The 13,111-nt window shown below is 49.4% G+C and overlaps 2 protein-coding genes across 2 annotated transcripts; both read right to left on the bottom strand.

The window, feature by feature from the left end:
• Positions 1-2,596: 2,596 nt before the first annotated feature.
• LOC311375673 (uncharacterized protein) lies at positions 2,597-7,271 on the bottom strand (the record flags this gene model as incomplete). Its single annotated transcript, XM_084490740.1, has 4 exons — positions 7,224-7,271; positions 3,231-6,497; positions 3,012-3,128; positions 2,597-2,868 (listed from the first exon to the last, which is right to left on the bottom strand). Coding segments are annotated over exons 2-4 (3,630 nt in total), but the record flags the coding sequence as incomplete, so codon positions are not given.
• Positions 7,272-9,527: 2,256 nt separating this feature from the next.
• Positions 9,528-12,787, bottom strand: LOC311375671 (uncharacterized protein C1orf159-like; the record flags this gene model as incomplete). Its single annotated transcript, XM_084490739.1, has 8 exons — positions 9,528-9,656; positions 10,726-10,750; positions 11,014-11,042; positions 11,505-11,639; positions 12,054-12,110; positions 12,207-12,302; positions 12,547-12,631; positions 12,716-12,787. The coding sequence occupies 8 exons, from the start codon at positions 12,785-12,787 to the stop codon at positions 9,559-9,561; spliced, it is 597 nt and encodes a 198-aa protein (XP_084346865.1). The 3' UTR covers positions 9,528-9,558.
• Between the last annotated feature and the right edge of the window lie 324 nt (positions 12,788-13,111).

The raw sequence follows: 13,111 nt of genomic DNA, 5'->3' as shown, positions 1-13,111 counted from the left end.
TATCGCACACATCAAACTTTGATGTGTGCGATATGATAGAATTGCTAATGATGCTCTAGGCTAGCAAGGATGCTATTGACCCAGCTGATGAACATTGGTAGTAATATGAACTGTTCCTTAATTTTTAAATGGTCTTGTGTAAATTGACATTTTAAATCAGTGTTTGAATGATTGGCCTAACAACCTAGCATGACTGTCTTCACAATTCCGAAAGTAGAGTAGCAAGTTACAATGTTGTGTCATTAGACTTGGAAAAGTATACTACATGGATTTTATTCTAAAACTGCTAAATATTTGTCTAAATTAAAAACATTTATATTTCAAGGTATCTTTCACAGTGTAACCTAAGCTTTTAGTCACTTTGAGACTGTAAATACTACATGTGTAATAGTCTATATTACCAAGCATTATTGATATAGGTTTAATATTCTATATTAAGTATTATTGATCTTACTGTAAGTGTGAACTCTTGCCCCTAAATTTGGCACATAAAAAAAACATTTGCTGAATACAGTATAGTGTTATAAAATAAGACGATTGTAAATGATAAGCTATGATCTGTGTAACTGTGTTGCACAGTGACATTAAAACCACATATTCTGATGTTTTTTTAACAAAACGGTGAGAGAGAGAACAGACCCCGTGATCTTAACATGCATTTTAAAAACCATGTTCTCTGTTTCAAAATTCAATATTTATGTGAAATAAGAAACAAAAATATTGCATAATTATTTCAATAAATATTTCTGCAATGACGAGTTCTTGTCTGTGGTTGTATCTCTGATTAACCAGGACACTTGTACTGCTTTAACTAGCATCATGTTAATACCTACACATCAGGCCTTTTACAAGCTATACCTACAATCAGTTTAAGAAATAGAAAGCTTTCACCATTTAAGGTTTATTCAACAAAGAAAAGGTTTGACAATCTCAACACGGCAACGTTCTGCATTGACCTACTAAATTGCGCACACAGGCTTAAAAACCTTACAAAACCTACCATATTCCCTTTGACAACATTCTCATGAACCAGCCTAACATTTCTTTTTGCATTTGTACATTCTCAGCAAATATAATAAAGTGTCTACAATATTATTTCTCCTCAACACATGAGAACAAACCCATATTTTGTGTTAGAGGATCAGGCATGTGATATTACCCTTGACTACCAATATTTACTAGCAATGGTCCACATCAATCCCTTTAGTGTTGACCTAAACGGGTGAGGAGGTCTGATCAGTGATCAGTGTGTGTTGTGTGGTTGGATTGGGGGGTCCTGTGTTGTGTGGTTGGATTGGGGGGTCCTGTGTTGTGTGGTTGGATTGGGGGGTCCTGTGTTGTGTGGTTGGATTGTGGGGTCCTGTGTTGTGTGGTTGGATTGGGGGGTCCTGTGTTGTGGTTGGATTGGGGGGTCCTGTGTTGTGGTTGGATTGTGGGGTCCTGTGTTGTGGTTGGATTGTGGGGTCCTACGTTGTGTGGTTGGATTGGGGGGTCCTGTGTTGTGTGGTTGGATTGGGGGGTCCTGTGTTGTGTGGTTGGATTGGGGGGTCCTGCGTTGTGTGGTTGGATTGGGGGGTCCTGTGTTGTGTGGTTGGATTGGGGGGTCCTGTGTTGTGTGGTTGGATTGGGGGGTCCTGTGTTGTGTGGTTGGATTGGGGGGTCCTGTGTTGTGTGGTTGGATTGGGGGGTCCTGTGTTGTGTGGTTGGATTGGGGGGTCCTGTGTTGTGTGGTTGGATTGGGGGGTCCTGTGTTGTGTGGTTGGATTGGGGGGTCCTGTGTTGTGGTTGGATTGGGGGGTCCTGTGTTGTGTGGTTGGATTGGGGGGTCCTGTGTTGTGTGGTTGGATTGGGGGGTCCTGTGTTGTGTGGTTGGATTGGGGGGTCCTGTGTTGTGGTTGGATTGGGGGGTCCTGTGTTGTGTGGTTGGATTGGGGGGTCCTGTGTTGTGTGGTTGGATTGGGGGGTCCTGTGTTGTGTGGTTGGATTGGGGGGTCCTACGTTGTGTGGTTGGATTGGGGGGTCCTGTGTTGTGTGGTTGGATTGGGGGGTCCTGTGTTGTGTGGTTGGATTGGGGGGTCCTGTGTTGTGTGGTTGGATTGTGGGGTCCTGTGTTGTGTGGTTGGATTGGGGGGTCCTGTGTTGTGTGGTTGGATTGGGGGGTCCTGTGTTGTGTGGTTGGATTGGGGGGTCCTGTGTTGTGTGGTTGGATTGGGGGGTCCTGTGTTGTGTGGTTGGATTGGGGGGTCCTGTGTTGTGTGGTTGGATTGGGGGGTCCTGTGTTGTGTTGTGTGGTTGGATTGGGGGGTCCTGTGTTGTGTGGTTGGATTGGGGGGTCCTGTGTTGTGTGGTTGGATTGGGGGGTCCTGTGTTGTGTGGTTGGATTGGGGGGTCCTGTGTTGTGTGGTTGGATTGGGGGGTCCTGTGTTGTGTGGTTGGATTGGGGGGTCCTGTGTTGTGTGGTTGGATTGGGGGGTCCTGTGTTGTGTGGTTGGATTGGGGGGTCCTGTGTTGTGTTGTGTGGTTGGATTGGGGGGTCCTGTGTTGTGTGGTTGGATTGGGGGGTCCTGTGTTGTGTGGTTGGATTGGGGGGTCCTGTGTTGTGTGGTTGGATTGGGGGGTCCTGTGTTGTGTGGTTGGATTGGGGGGTCCTGTGTTGTGTGGTTGGATTGGGGGGTCCTGTGTTGTGTGGTTGGATTGGGGGGTCCTGCGCGGTGGTTGGACCGGGGGGGTCCTGACCGGGGGGGTCCTGCGCGGTGGTTGGACCGGGGGGGTCCTGACCGGGGGGGTCCTGCGCGGTGCTTCTGTCACTCAGGACGTAGCGCCTCAGGTACTGGATGGCGGAGATGGCGCTGACGTTTGCCAGCAGCGCTGAGCGGTTATTGGAGGAAGTCAAAATCAGGTTGTTTAATCATTTTAGCTGTTAGTACAAATGTCAACCATTTAATTATCCTGACATCACTTATATATGAAACATGAATACGTTTGATGTATTTGGGCAGCTTTGTTCAAACCTGCTTTCCAAGAGTCTGCGGCGTGCGGGTCAGAGGACCGGAGGACCCAGGAAGCGACCGCGATGCACAGCAAGCACATGTCGGCCTGCTTCAGGGCGGAGAAGAGGCCGTCTCTATCTGGAAGTGGACACGGGTTCAGTACGACGTCTGCGTATCGCTCTCACTCGAGTGCGGACGACTCAACAGACCGATGCTACGATCAACGTTACCCACGGCGACCTGGTAATGACGCCGGCGTCGGCGACGGGAGTCCCAGCGTCTGGCGGTCGGCTGCCAGCCGTCTGACCAGGTGGTGGGGGAACGAGGCGAAGCCCCTCCGGGGGGTCAGGACGGCGCGGGCCCCGCCGACGGGGCTCCACTGCGCTCCGACGGGGGGCCCCCAGGGCCCCCAGGGCCCGGACCCTCGGCTCCAGCTGCCGCCGTGGAGGCGTGTGTTCCTGATGAAGAACCAGCTGTTCCAACAGCTGGACCGACATCTGTTGCTGAACAGAGCCTCGTCCACGGCGGCAGACGAAGGGACGGGGTAGAGGCCCGGGCAGGGGGCGCGAGGCGCGGCCCGGCCCGGCGGGGCGCGGCCCCCCCCCTCCGGGGCGACGTGGAGCTCTGAGGGCCGCAGGAGGAAGCCTGCGTCTGGGAATGTGAGCTCCCTGAGGGCGCGGCCGGAGCACGTGAAGATGGGGATGGGTTCCTCCTCTCTCCATCGGGAGGCTCGGACGGACAGGAGCCCGTCTTCAGAGACACACCCGGAGCCCGAGGCGTCGTCGCAGAGAGAAGCCAGTGATTGGTCGTCATAGTTACTGACAAAGTCGACCTCTGTCTTGTTCTCGTCATAGAAATAGCCCAACACTTCAGGGAAGGACATCCTGTAGTCCTCGTCCAGTATGTCCGGGTTTGATAGAATAGTTGAGAGGGTTCCGTCGAGGAGAACGTCGTTCACCTTTATGACCGGGACCACCTGCAGGGGGAGGTCCTTCGTACGGGCTGAGCGCTCGTCTGCGTCCCCAAGGACGGGTCGGACGGGCGCGCCTTTGTGAGCACTGCAGAGGGTTTGGATGTTATGCATGCTTTTGCTCTTTTGAATACCGCTCACACGTGCAGTTTGACGAGCTGAGAAACAGTCGAGGGAGTGTGGGTCGTCCAAACGTCCCTCGTCACGCGCGCCGCCGTGCGCCGGCGGCCCTTCCTCTGTGGGGTGACGCGTGGGCGCGGGGACGGCGGCGCTCAGCGCGTGGCGGTCCAGGGGGTCGGCGCCCGCGTCCGTCCCGCCGCCCGGCAGCTCACCGTACTCCTCGTCCAGGTCGGAGAACGTGGAAACATCACAGCTGGAGCGATCGGGCTGAGAGTCCTCGGGGTTGGTGAAGTAGTCGGAGTCTGCGACGTCGGACGGCGGCTCTACCAGGGGGCTGTCCGACCGCAGACCCCCCCCGGCGTGGCCCTGGGGACTGCCGCCGGTCTGCTGGTCCCGGTCGTCGTCATGCGGCCTCGCTGTGTCTTCAATATGAAGTGCTTTCCTGCCGGGCTGTTTCTCCCCTGATTCTCTCAGCTGTAAAATGTCTCTTATTGTCAGTTTTTCCATCTCGTCCCAAAAGGCAGACATGGCGAATACGGGCCGCCCGGGGCCGAGTGGTTCAGCGCGTGTCTCTGGGCTGTCCGGCGCTGGACGAGCTGTCGGATCACAAACGGCAGGAGATTGAGGTTGATCTGCTGTCATGCTGCACAATTCCACTGGCTTAGAGTCTGACGGTTGAGACGTTAAATGGAGCGATTCATTAGCAGAGTTGTTCTCTAGCATTAAGCCGTCCCTCTGGTCAACAGGTCGACATGCCAGAGCAGGCTCAGTGTAGGCCTCCATACATTCCCTACTGGCCTCAGTTCTACAGCCATGACTTTGCAAGGGCATGGGGTCCTGCGGGGATTCAATGTCATACGACACATGTTTAGCAGAATGCACATGCTGTGTCCCATCGGGAAACTGCGCGTCATCTGTGTGCTGAACATTTTCCGTCTCACTCGACGCCAACAGGTCACATGGTGTGGACAGCAATAGGCTGCGGCGGCGGCGGGGCCGTTGTTCCTCAGGGTTATTTTCAGAGCGATGGTCTTTGAGTCGAGGCCAAGTGTCCTCTGGTGTGTCAGGTGCTGAAGCGTAACTTTCACAATCAGAGACGTTGCTTGAGCTGAAGTCTTCGGCACTTTTGAATTCCATAGACTCAATGCTGTCAAATGACTGACAGCATTGTAATCTACTTTCACTTTCACCGATAACTGCACTCGGCAACATGGCCGTTTGTTGTCCGGAATTGAAAACATTTGCCAAGCATAACCCGCGACCATTTTCACAGTCCTCAGGCTTCACGCCGTCCAGTGCCGCGATGTCTTGACCTTTAAATGCTAACTTGGATGAGGTGGCGTTTGGGAGGGCGACGGGCTGTGGGGGGGCGACCCCAGCCAGCGGGCACGTGTCCGGTGTGGAGCGCCGTGAAGGACACGGCTCAGAGCCCCAGAGGGCAGCGTCCTCCTGGGTCGGGCGTCGGTCTGTGGGCGCTGGTGTCTGGACCCCGTCGGACGGCTCCGCAGCGGGGGCTCCTCGGCGTGGTGGCGTCTCACAGCGGGCCGAGTCGTGGCCGCTCTCCACCTCTGAAGGACTTATCTCGACCTCTGACCTGCGCTCAGGCGTGGGCTTCTGCGGACCGCCGCGCGGGGTAAAGGTTCTGCTGGCTTTCTTCTTCTTTCGTCGTCTTCTCGGCAAGGGGCTGACGTTCACCGTCACGAACCAGCGCTCCTTCTCTTTCAGAATCCAGAAGCTTCTGTCTTTCCCGCTGGGTGTTGTCTCTGCGTCGTGGGCGTGTTGTGTCGGCCCGTCGTTGGCCTCACGGTGGGCTGCATGCCTGCTGAGTGGCTGGGCCTCCTGGGGAGTTGTGGCGCCGACCGCGTCACTCTGCAGATCCCTCTGCAGGTCTGAAGACGTTTCACGGGCTCCGTGGTCAGTAGAGCGTTGGGTACCATCAGGGTCGCTTTGTTGCACAAAGAGTGTCTCATTTGTTGACATGCCATTGTTTACCATCTTTATGATCTCCTCATTCTGTTGTTGTACCTCCCTGGTGGAGAGGTCATCTTCTTCGGAACCCTGCGGTGGCTCTACAGGACTAAGGCGGGTATGAAGAGATCCCTTCTCTTCCCAGCCTGCAGTCTGATCCTCTGCTTCTGCGTCTGTGTGCTTCTGGTTAACCTGTGAAAGCGGAGCGTGGCTGACGGCTTCTGGGCCTGTTCTGGCAGCAGCGGTCTGCCGGGCGCCACGTTGCTCTGAATGCTCCTGACTCCAGGACTCTTCTGGATCACTCAGGCTGGAGGTGTCAGCGTCTGCTTTGGAGGGCAATAGCAGGCAACATTCTTCACACTCGTCGTAAAAGCTCATCCACTCGTATTCCACGATGCTGATACTGTGATCGAGGTCGTCCATTTTCACACCTTAACATAGTGCTGCATCTGCAAGAGCGGAAACACAAAGGGACAAGGCTGAGCACTGCCTCCAAGGTTACAGTAAGTACAGTATCATGATCTGCCAATGTTAATTCACAGGAACAAGATTGATTTAAGATAGATTATATTTTACACCGTTGTATCAGTGCTGTGTTGTGAAGCTGTTGAGTATGAAAGCATTTACAAGAATGCTTTTGAATTAATTTTGGCCTTATTGCAGTTCTGTAGTTACTGTTGTCAGTGTTGAACCATTGAGGTGAGATTCTGCTGGGATTTCAGTCGTCAACTACGGTACGTATAACATAATAACATAACAACATCAGTCAATCAATGTACCAGCGCCAGGAATTCATGTGTCCCAAAATATTTCCTTTTTCAATCAACCGTATTCTAGTAAACACCTGACCAACGACCGGGTCTCTGAGGTAAACAAACTGTATTCTAGTAAACACCTGACCAACGACCGGTCTCTGAGGTAAACAAACCGCTGCACTCACCGCCATGCTACATTATGTACCACCATGTCACCACAAAACAATTTTTAAATGGACACGTTTTTACAACATTGCTAATAAACCGTGGAAAGTGACTATTGCAGTACTAAATGCAGAATAAACATAATTCATATTTCTCACTCTAAGACTGTAGTTAAACAAACGTTTTTAATGAAGACACAATGTGTTGTGGAAACGTTATAACTAGGTCCTGTATGTCGATGAAGGGGCAGCCTACCTGATGCACACGGAGGTCCTTGTGGTCTAACTCGGTGTGGCGCGTCCCGACGGTCACATTGTCCTGCGTCGGTCCGTGGGTCCGCTGCCTTTGAGCGGGTAAAAATAGAGCAGAATGTGGCGTCACGGCCGTCGGCCCCATGTCCCCTCACTGAAGGTGTGATGTTTCAGTCCCCGTCCCAGAATAGACCCGAGGTGAGATCAATAATAAAGAGAAGTTTTTTGAATGGGATTTTGAATGAATCGCCCGCGATTTTCATTTTTAAACGATCTTTCTCAATATAATATCTTACAGTAACTTGTTCACACAAGGTAAAAATAATAACTAAGTTTAAAGTCACCCACTATTTATAAAGATTAGCCCTTATACCTATACATTAACCTGTAGACATTACGTTTTCTTAAACTCATTGTGTCGTTTCTTACAAGTTGTTTTGCAGTACAATTCACTATTCTGGGCTTAAGTGTTTATTAGAAATCAATGAAACTAAACTTATTTAACTCACAATGTTTCGCTGGTAAACTCATGTGTATAAAACAAACCACGACTATGAGAAAAGAGTTTTATTTGTGTAAAAGCTACATAGCGTCTTCATAACAAGCTAAATAAGTTTATGGACTCGTCTACATCGTTTCAAATACTTCATCTGTAAAAAACTATATGCAATGTCTTTGCTTTCATGAATGGCTAAGCAAATAAAAAACACATTTTACAATCACTGCCATCAAGATGTCGCTTCAAACTTCAAAGTCCAGCCACCAGCCCTACAGTTTAAGGTAAAGGCCACCGTAGATTCAAATGACCACACGTTTATAACAGCTGAGAGATGAACACGTTTGTGACCCTTCCTGACATGAGACACAGTAATAAACTCAGGGCGCTCCTAACAGTGAGTGGTTTGTGACCGACGTCGTCTCTACACGAGCCCAGCGGCAGAGCACCACTGGGTCACACTTTGGGTTCAACACACATGGACACTAAGTCAAGGAGTTCAGCGGGACATTAAGGAGTGGACGTCTTTCACTACGCGGGACGAGGGGAATGACGCAGAAGTACATTCACAAAAGCCTTCCAGATTGTTTTCAATGATTTCATTGGAAGGTTCACAACTTCCCAAAATGTTGCCCCGCCCGTGAGTGTATGTGATTGTTCTGGGAATAGTGAACTTGGAAGTTCAACGTACGTTATCAACATGCTCACATCAAGGTGCATTTTAGATTTATCTAAACTCGATGTTATTCGCGTTTAGATACGTTTTTGATTTATTGCACAAAATTCAAATTTAACCGCTCTCACATTTAAAAGGCATAATGTAAACTATATATATAAAAAAAACATGTTTGTAAAATGACACACAGATTATGCGTGTTCTGATATGCAATCAGCATGGTTAATCTGGTCAACTACAACCTTGGTTAAACTTGTATGGAATCAATAGATTATAATACATTCATCTTTGTTAAGTGTTTCAAAGTGCATACCGTATATATATATATAAGTTAGACAGCATTTCATAACACCCCAAATAAATACATCAAAAAAATAAATAGACCCAAAGAATAAACCCAAAGAAAAACAAGACGGAAGAAACAACATGTCGGTACCAGAAACAGAGTGGACCCTGAACCTCTCCTGGTCGCTTTGGCCCAATAATAAATAGAGTGCAAACAGCCCTCCAGAGCAGGAGAAGAAAACACACAGAAGGAAATAAAAGAAGCGTTCTCACTCACAACTAGTTTTAAATACTCTAAATTGTTGCTTGATACACAAGAGCTGAAGACCTCCACGTCAGACGGGAGAGAGCGGAGAGCGGGTCCGCTCAGGGTCAGGAGAGCCTCAGTACCCCCCCCCCCCCCCCCCCCCGGAGGAGAGGAGGTGGTCCTCTCAGTACCCCCCCCACCCCCCCCCCCCCCCCCCACGTGGTTTATCAGAGAACAAGCCCCGCCCTCACAGTGACTCGTCCCTTCACCTGTCAATCACTCAACACATTCTGTCCGATAAAGCTTTAATCCTGAGACCCAGGCGGGGGGGGGAGGGGGGGGTCCTGGTGGCGGTGGGGGGGGGGGGGGGGGCTACACGCTGTAGACCCTGGTGGTGGCGGTGGGGGGGTCCTGGTGGTGGGGGGGGTCCTGGGGGGGGTGGGGGGGTCCTGGGGGGGGGGCTACACGCTGTAGACCCTGGTGGTGGCGGTGGGGGGGTCCTGGTGGTGGGGGGGGGGGGGTCCTGGGGGGGGGGGGGGGGGCTACACGCTGTAGACCCTGGTGGTGGCGGTGGGGGGGTCCTGGTGGTAGGGGGGTCCTGGGGGGGGGGGGGGGGGGGGGGGGGGGGGGGGGGGCTACACGCTGTAGACCCTGGTGGTGGTGGTGGGGGGGATGTCGTCCGAGGGGGATGGGGCAGAGGGACGCTCCCGCCTCACGTAGCGCTGCTTCCTCACTGGGAGAGAGAGAAAACCAGTACATCTAACCCTCTAACCAGTACATCTAACCCTCTAACCAGTACACCAAACCAGTACACCCAACCCTCTAACCAGTACATCTAACCAGTACACCTAACCCTCTAACCAGTACACCCAACCCTCTAACCAGTACATCTAACCCTCTAACCAGTACACCCAACCCTCTAACCAGTACATCTAACCAGTACACCTAACCCTCTAACCAGTACATCTAACCAGTACACCTAACCCTCTAACCAGTACATCTAACCAGTACACCTAACCCTCTAACCAGTACACCAAACCAGTACACCTAACCCTCTAACCAGTACACCAAACCAGTACACCTAACCCTCTAACCAGTACATCTAACCCTCTAACCAGTACACCTAACCAGTACACCTAACCCTCTAACCAGTACATCTAACCCTCTAACCAGTACATCTAACCCTCTAACCAGTACATCTAACCCTCTAACCAGTACACCAAACCAGTACACCTAACCCTCTAACCAGTACACCTAACCCTCTAACCAGTACACCTAACCCTCTAACCAGTACACCTAACCTGACAAACCTTTCTTTACATATTATTGCTATAATGGTCACAACTCAAACCACTAATACACCAAGCAGGTTTACATTCACTTTCTTTATCTTATCTTTTTGAAAGTCGACCCGATATGGAAACATTATACATGGATGGATATGGATATGTTTACTATTTTACCTTACGCCTCTAATCACACTTCTTGTTTTGTTAATTGATTCAAGTTATTTAACTTGTTCTATTTGTACAGCCATCCATGAGGCCTCTGTACATACTTATCAAAAAGAGCTTTTTGAAACTTAGTTCTGGACTTAAGATAACTTTCCTTCAATCACCAGAAACACCAAGCTCCATAAAACACAGCGATAGCTTTTAGCTGTCAAGCATTTATCCTCTTTACCACCATGTTTAACCATCATTTTAAATATTTCCATTGATTTTAAAATCATTTGCTCATCTCCTCATTGTCACCAGATTGTTGAATTGATTGATTTGGATTAAACATGAAGCAGCACCTACCTGATGAGGACGGTATCATGACCGCCTACAGAAACACATTGAAAGTCGCCATTAGTCGCGTGTCAATTGACTTTCATTCATATGTAAAACCAATCGGGGAAAAGCACCATGGAAATAATAAAATAATATCTTCTAGGAAACGTAACGGGGAATCTTGCATTTCTACAAAATGCTGCTGCTACTTTCCAAAGTTGATTTCACTCAATCTTCAGAGGTGTCTTAACAGTTTATGCATAACCAAGCCATTTGATTAACTATCCACTGGAAATATCAGAAAAAAAGACTTACGGTCTCACTTGGCTGGAATATGCTGAGAGCTGAAAACCACAAAACAAAGAAAGCAATTACATCAAGGTTCAACATGACCAGAAGATGACGTCAAGGTTCAACATGACCAGAAGATGACATCAAGGTTCAACATGACCAGAAGATGACATCAAGGTTCAACATGACCAGAAGATGACATCAAGGTTCAACATGACCAGAAGATGACACCAAGGTTCAACATGAACAGAAGATGACACCAAGGTTCAACATGACCAGAAGATGACACCAAGGTTCAACATGACCAGAAGATGACATCAAGGTTCAACATGACCAGAAGATGACATCAAGGTTCAACATGACCAGAAGATGACACCAAGGTTCAACATGAACAGACGATGACATCAAGGTTCAACATGAACAGACGATGACATCAAGGTTCAACATGACCAGCAGCTCCAGGAGCAGCGCGGAGGCTGAGCAGCGCGGAGGCTGAGCGGCAGCGTTCTGCTCACCCTTGTTGTGGCGGTAGAAGATGTTGGGCAGGCGGTGAGAGCGTTTGAGGTAGAAGAAGGAGGCCACAGACAGGATGAGGAACAGGCTGATGAGCAGAGTCCCCAGCAGCAGAGAGGCGGCTACGCCCGGCCCGCCTGCCCCCCCACGGAGCACCGTCATCATCATCATTAAGGACGGACGCCACCACGTACAACCATTACACTTACACTTACATTAACGCCACCACGTACAACCATTACACTTACACTTACATTAACGCCACCATGTACAACCATTACACTTACACTTTGTTCATAGCTCTTTTTAACAGAACTATTATTGCAATAATAGTAATGCAATTACTTTTATATAAATAAAGTCACAATATAATCATTACTACTAACGGCTGTTAAGTTCAATGGTCTTCATAAGACGTGGATGATCTACTTATTTTCATTTTTCCCCACAATATTTTCATTCTAAAACTATTTTAAAAAGTGCCTCCATGAAGCTATCCCATTTATCAGCCCATAAAACATTCACTGAACCATAAATCTGCAAGTTCTCACCAATTTTGGGAATGACAGTAGTAACTGTCGTCAGATTCTTTCTTTCCACAGTGTAGTCTGTAGGTGCACAAGAAAAAAGAAAACATCATTGAATTGTCTCCTTTTTGTTTTGTCTGATAAGATATACACATTGCCGCGAATGCCGCTCCTTACTGTAGCTGCATGCCGTCGAATTCTCCAGATCCACGGCGGACGAGTCACAATGAATGCAAACTGTGTTGGTGTTCTCCAGGAAACGCAGGTAGCATCCTTAAAAAGGAAAGGCATGACTCAGATCAGTCATTTAGTCTTTTGTATAAAGTAATATAGTATTGGTCTTACCACAACACAAACTATGAGTAGTAGCAACTAAGTATGACAACCTATTGATGGAGGTCGGTGCTGAGATCTAGGACATGAGCCATTTTGCAAAGTCGTTCAATCACTCATTCACCCAGGGCTGAGCAGTGATGAAACTGAAACCATGGAAGTGCTGTCGTAAAACCAGCTGTACCTGGTTCACAGAGGGTGTCGTTCGAACACGAAGTGTTGGCTCTTTGGTTCTCGCCACAGCACTGTAGTGAATCCTGACGAAGAGCCTACACAACCAGAAAAGCAACCTCAGATGAACACAGCTTAAGCCGCTCCGACAGCCGGGCCTTCGCCCCGCGGACACGCCTTACCTTGGTCACAGGTGTCTCTGCTTTGATGAGGACCGCAGTTGCAGCGAAGACCAGAAGCGAAGTCAGGGCCATAGTCAAACCTTTAGATATCAAACAGAATCAAATCAGCGGTTACGGACGTCGCCACAATGGGAAAACAATCGTTAGGCTAGCCTCCCGAAACACCTGTCATCATGTGCATGACGGCCGCAGCGGGCAGGAGAAGAGTCCTCAGTCACTGACACCGCGTCCATTAGACACTTAGTGGGGGAATAAGACCTAGGAGCAATGGATCCGGACACATACCTCAAGACGAGCGGCGGTTGTTAGGACCAGGACGCATAACCATGACCACAAGGAGCAGGAAAACTTATCCGCAGCTCGGCAAACCAAAGCACTTCCGCTCAGGGTTTCAAA

The sequence above is a fragment of the Micromesistius poutassou genome (assembly GCF_964030765.1).
Source record: "Micromesistius poutassou genome assembly, contig: SCAFFOLD_2440, whole genome shotgun sequence".
Classification (NCBI taxonomy): Eukaryota; Metazoa; Chordata; class Actinopteri; order Gadiformes; family Gadidae; genus Micromesistius; species Micromesistius poutassou.
Note: the sequence above shows the minus strand (reverse complement) of the source record. Positions and strands in the feature narration are given on the sequence as shown.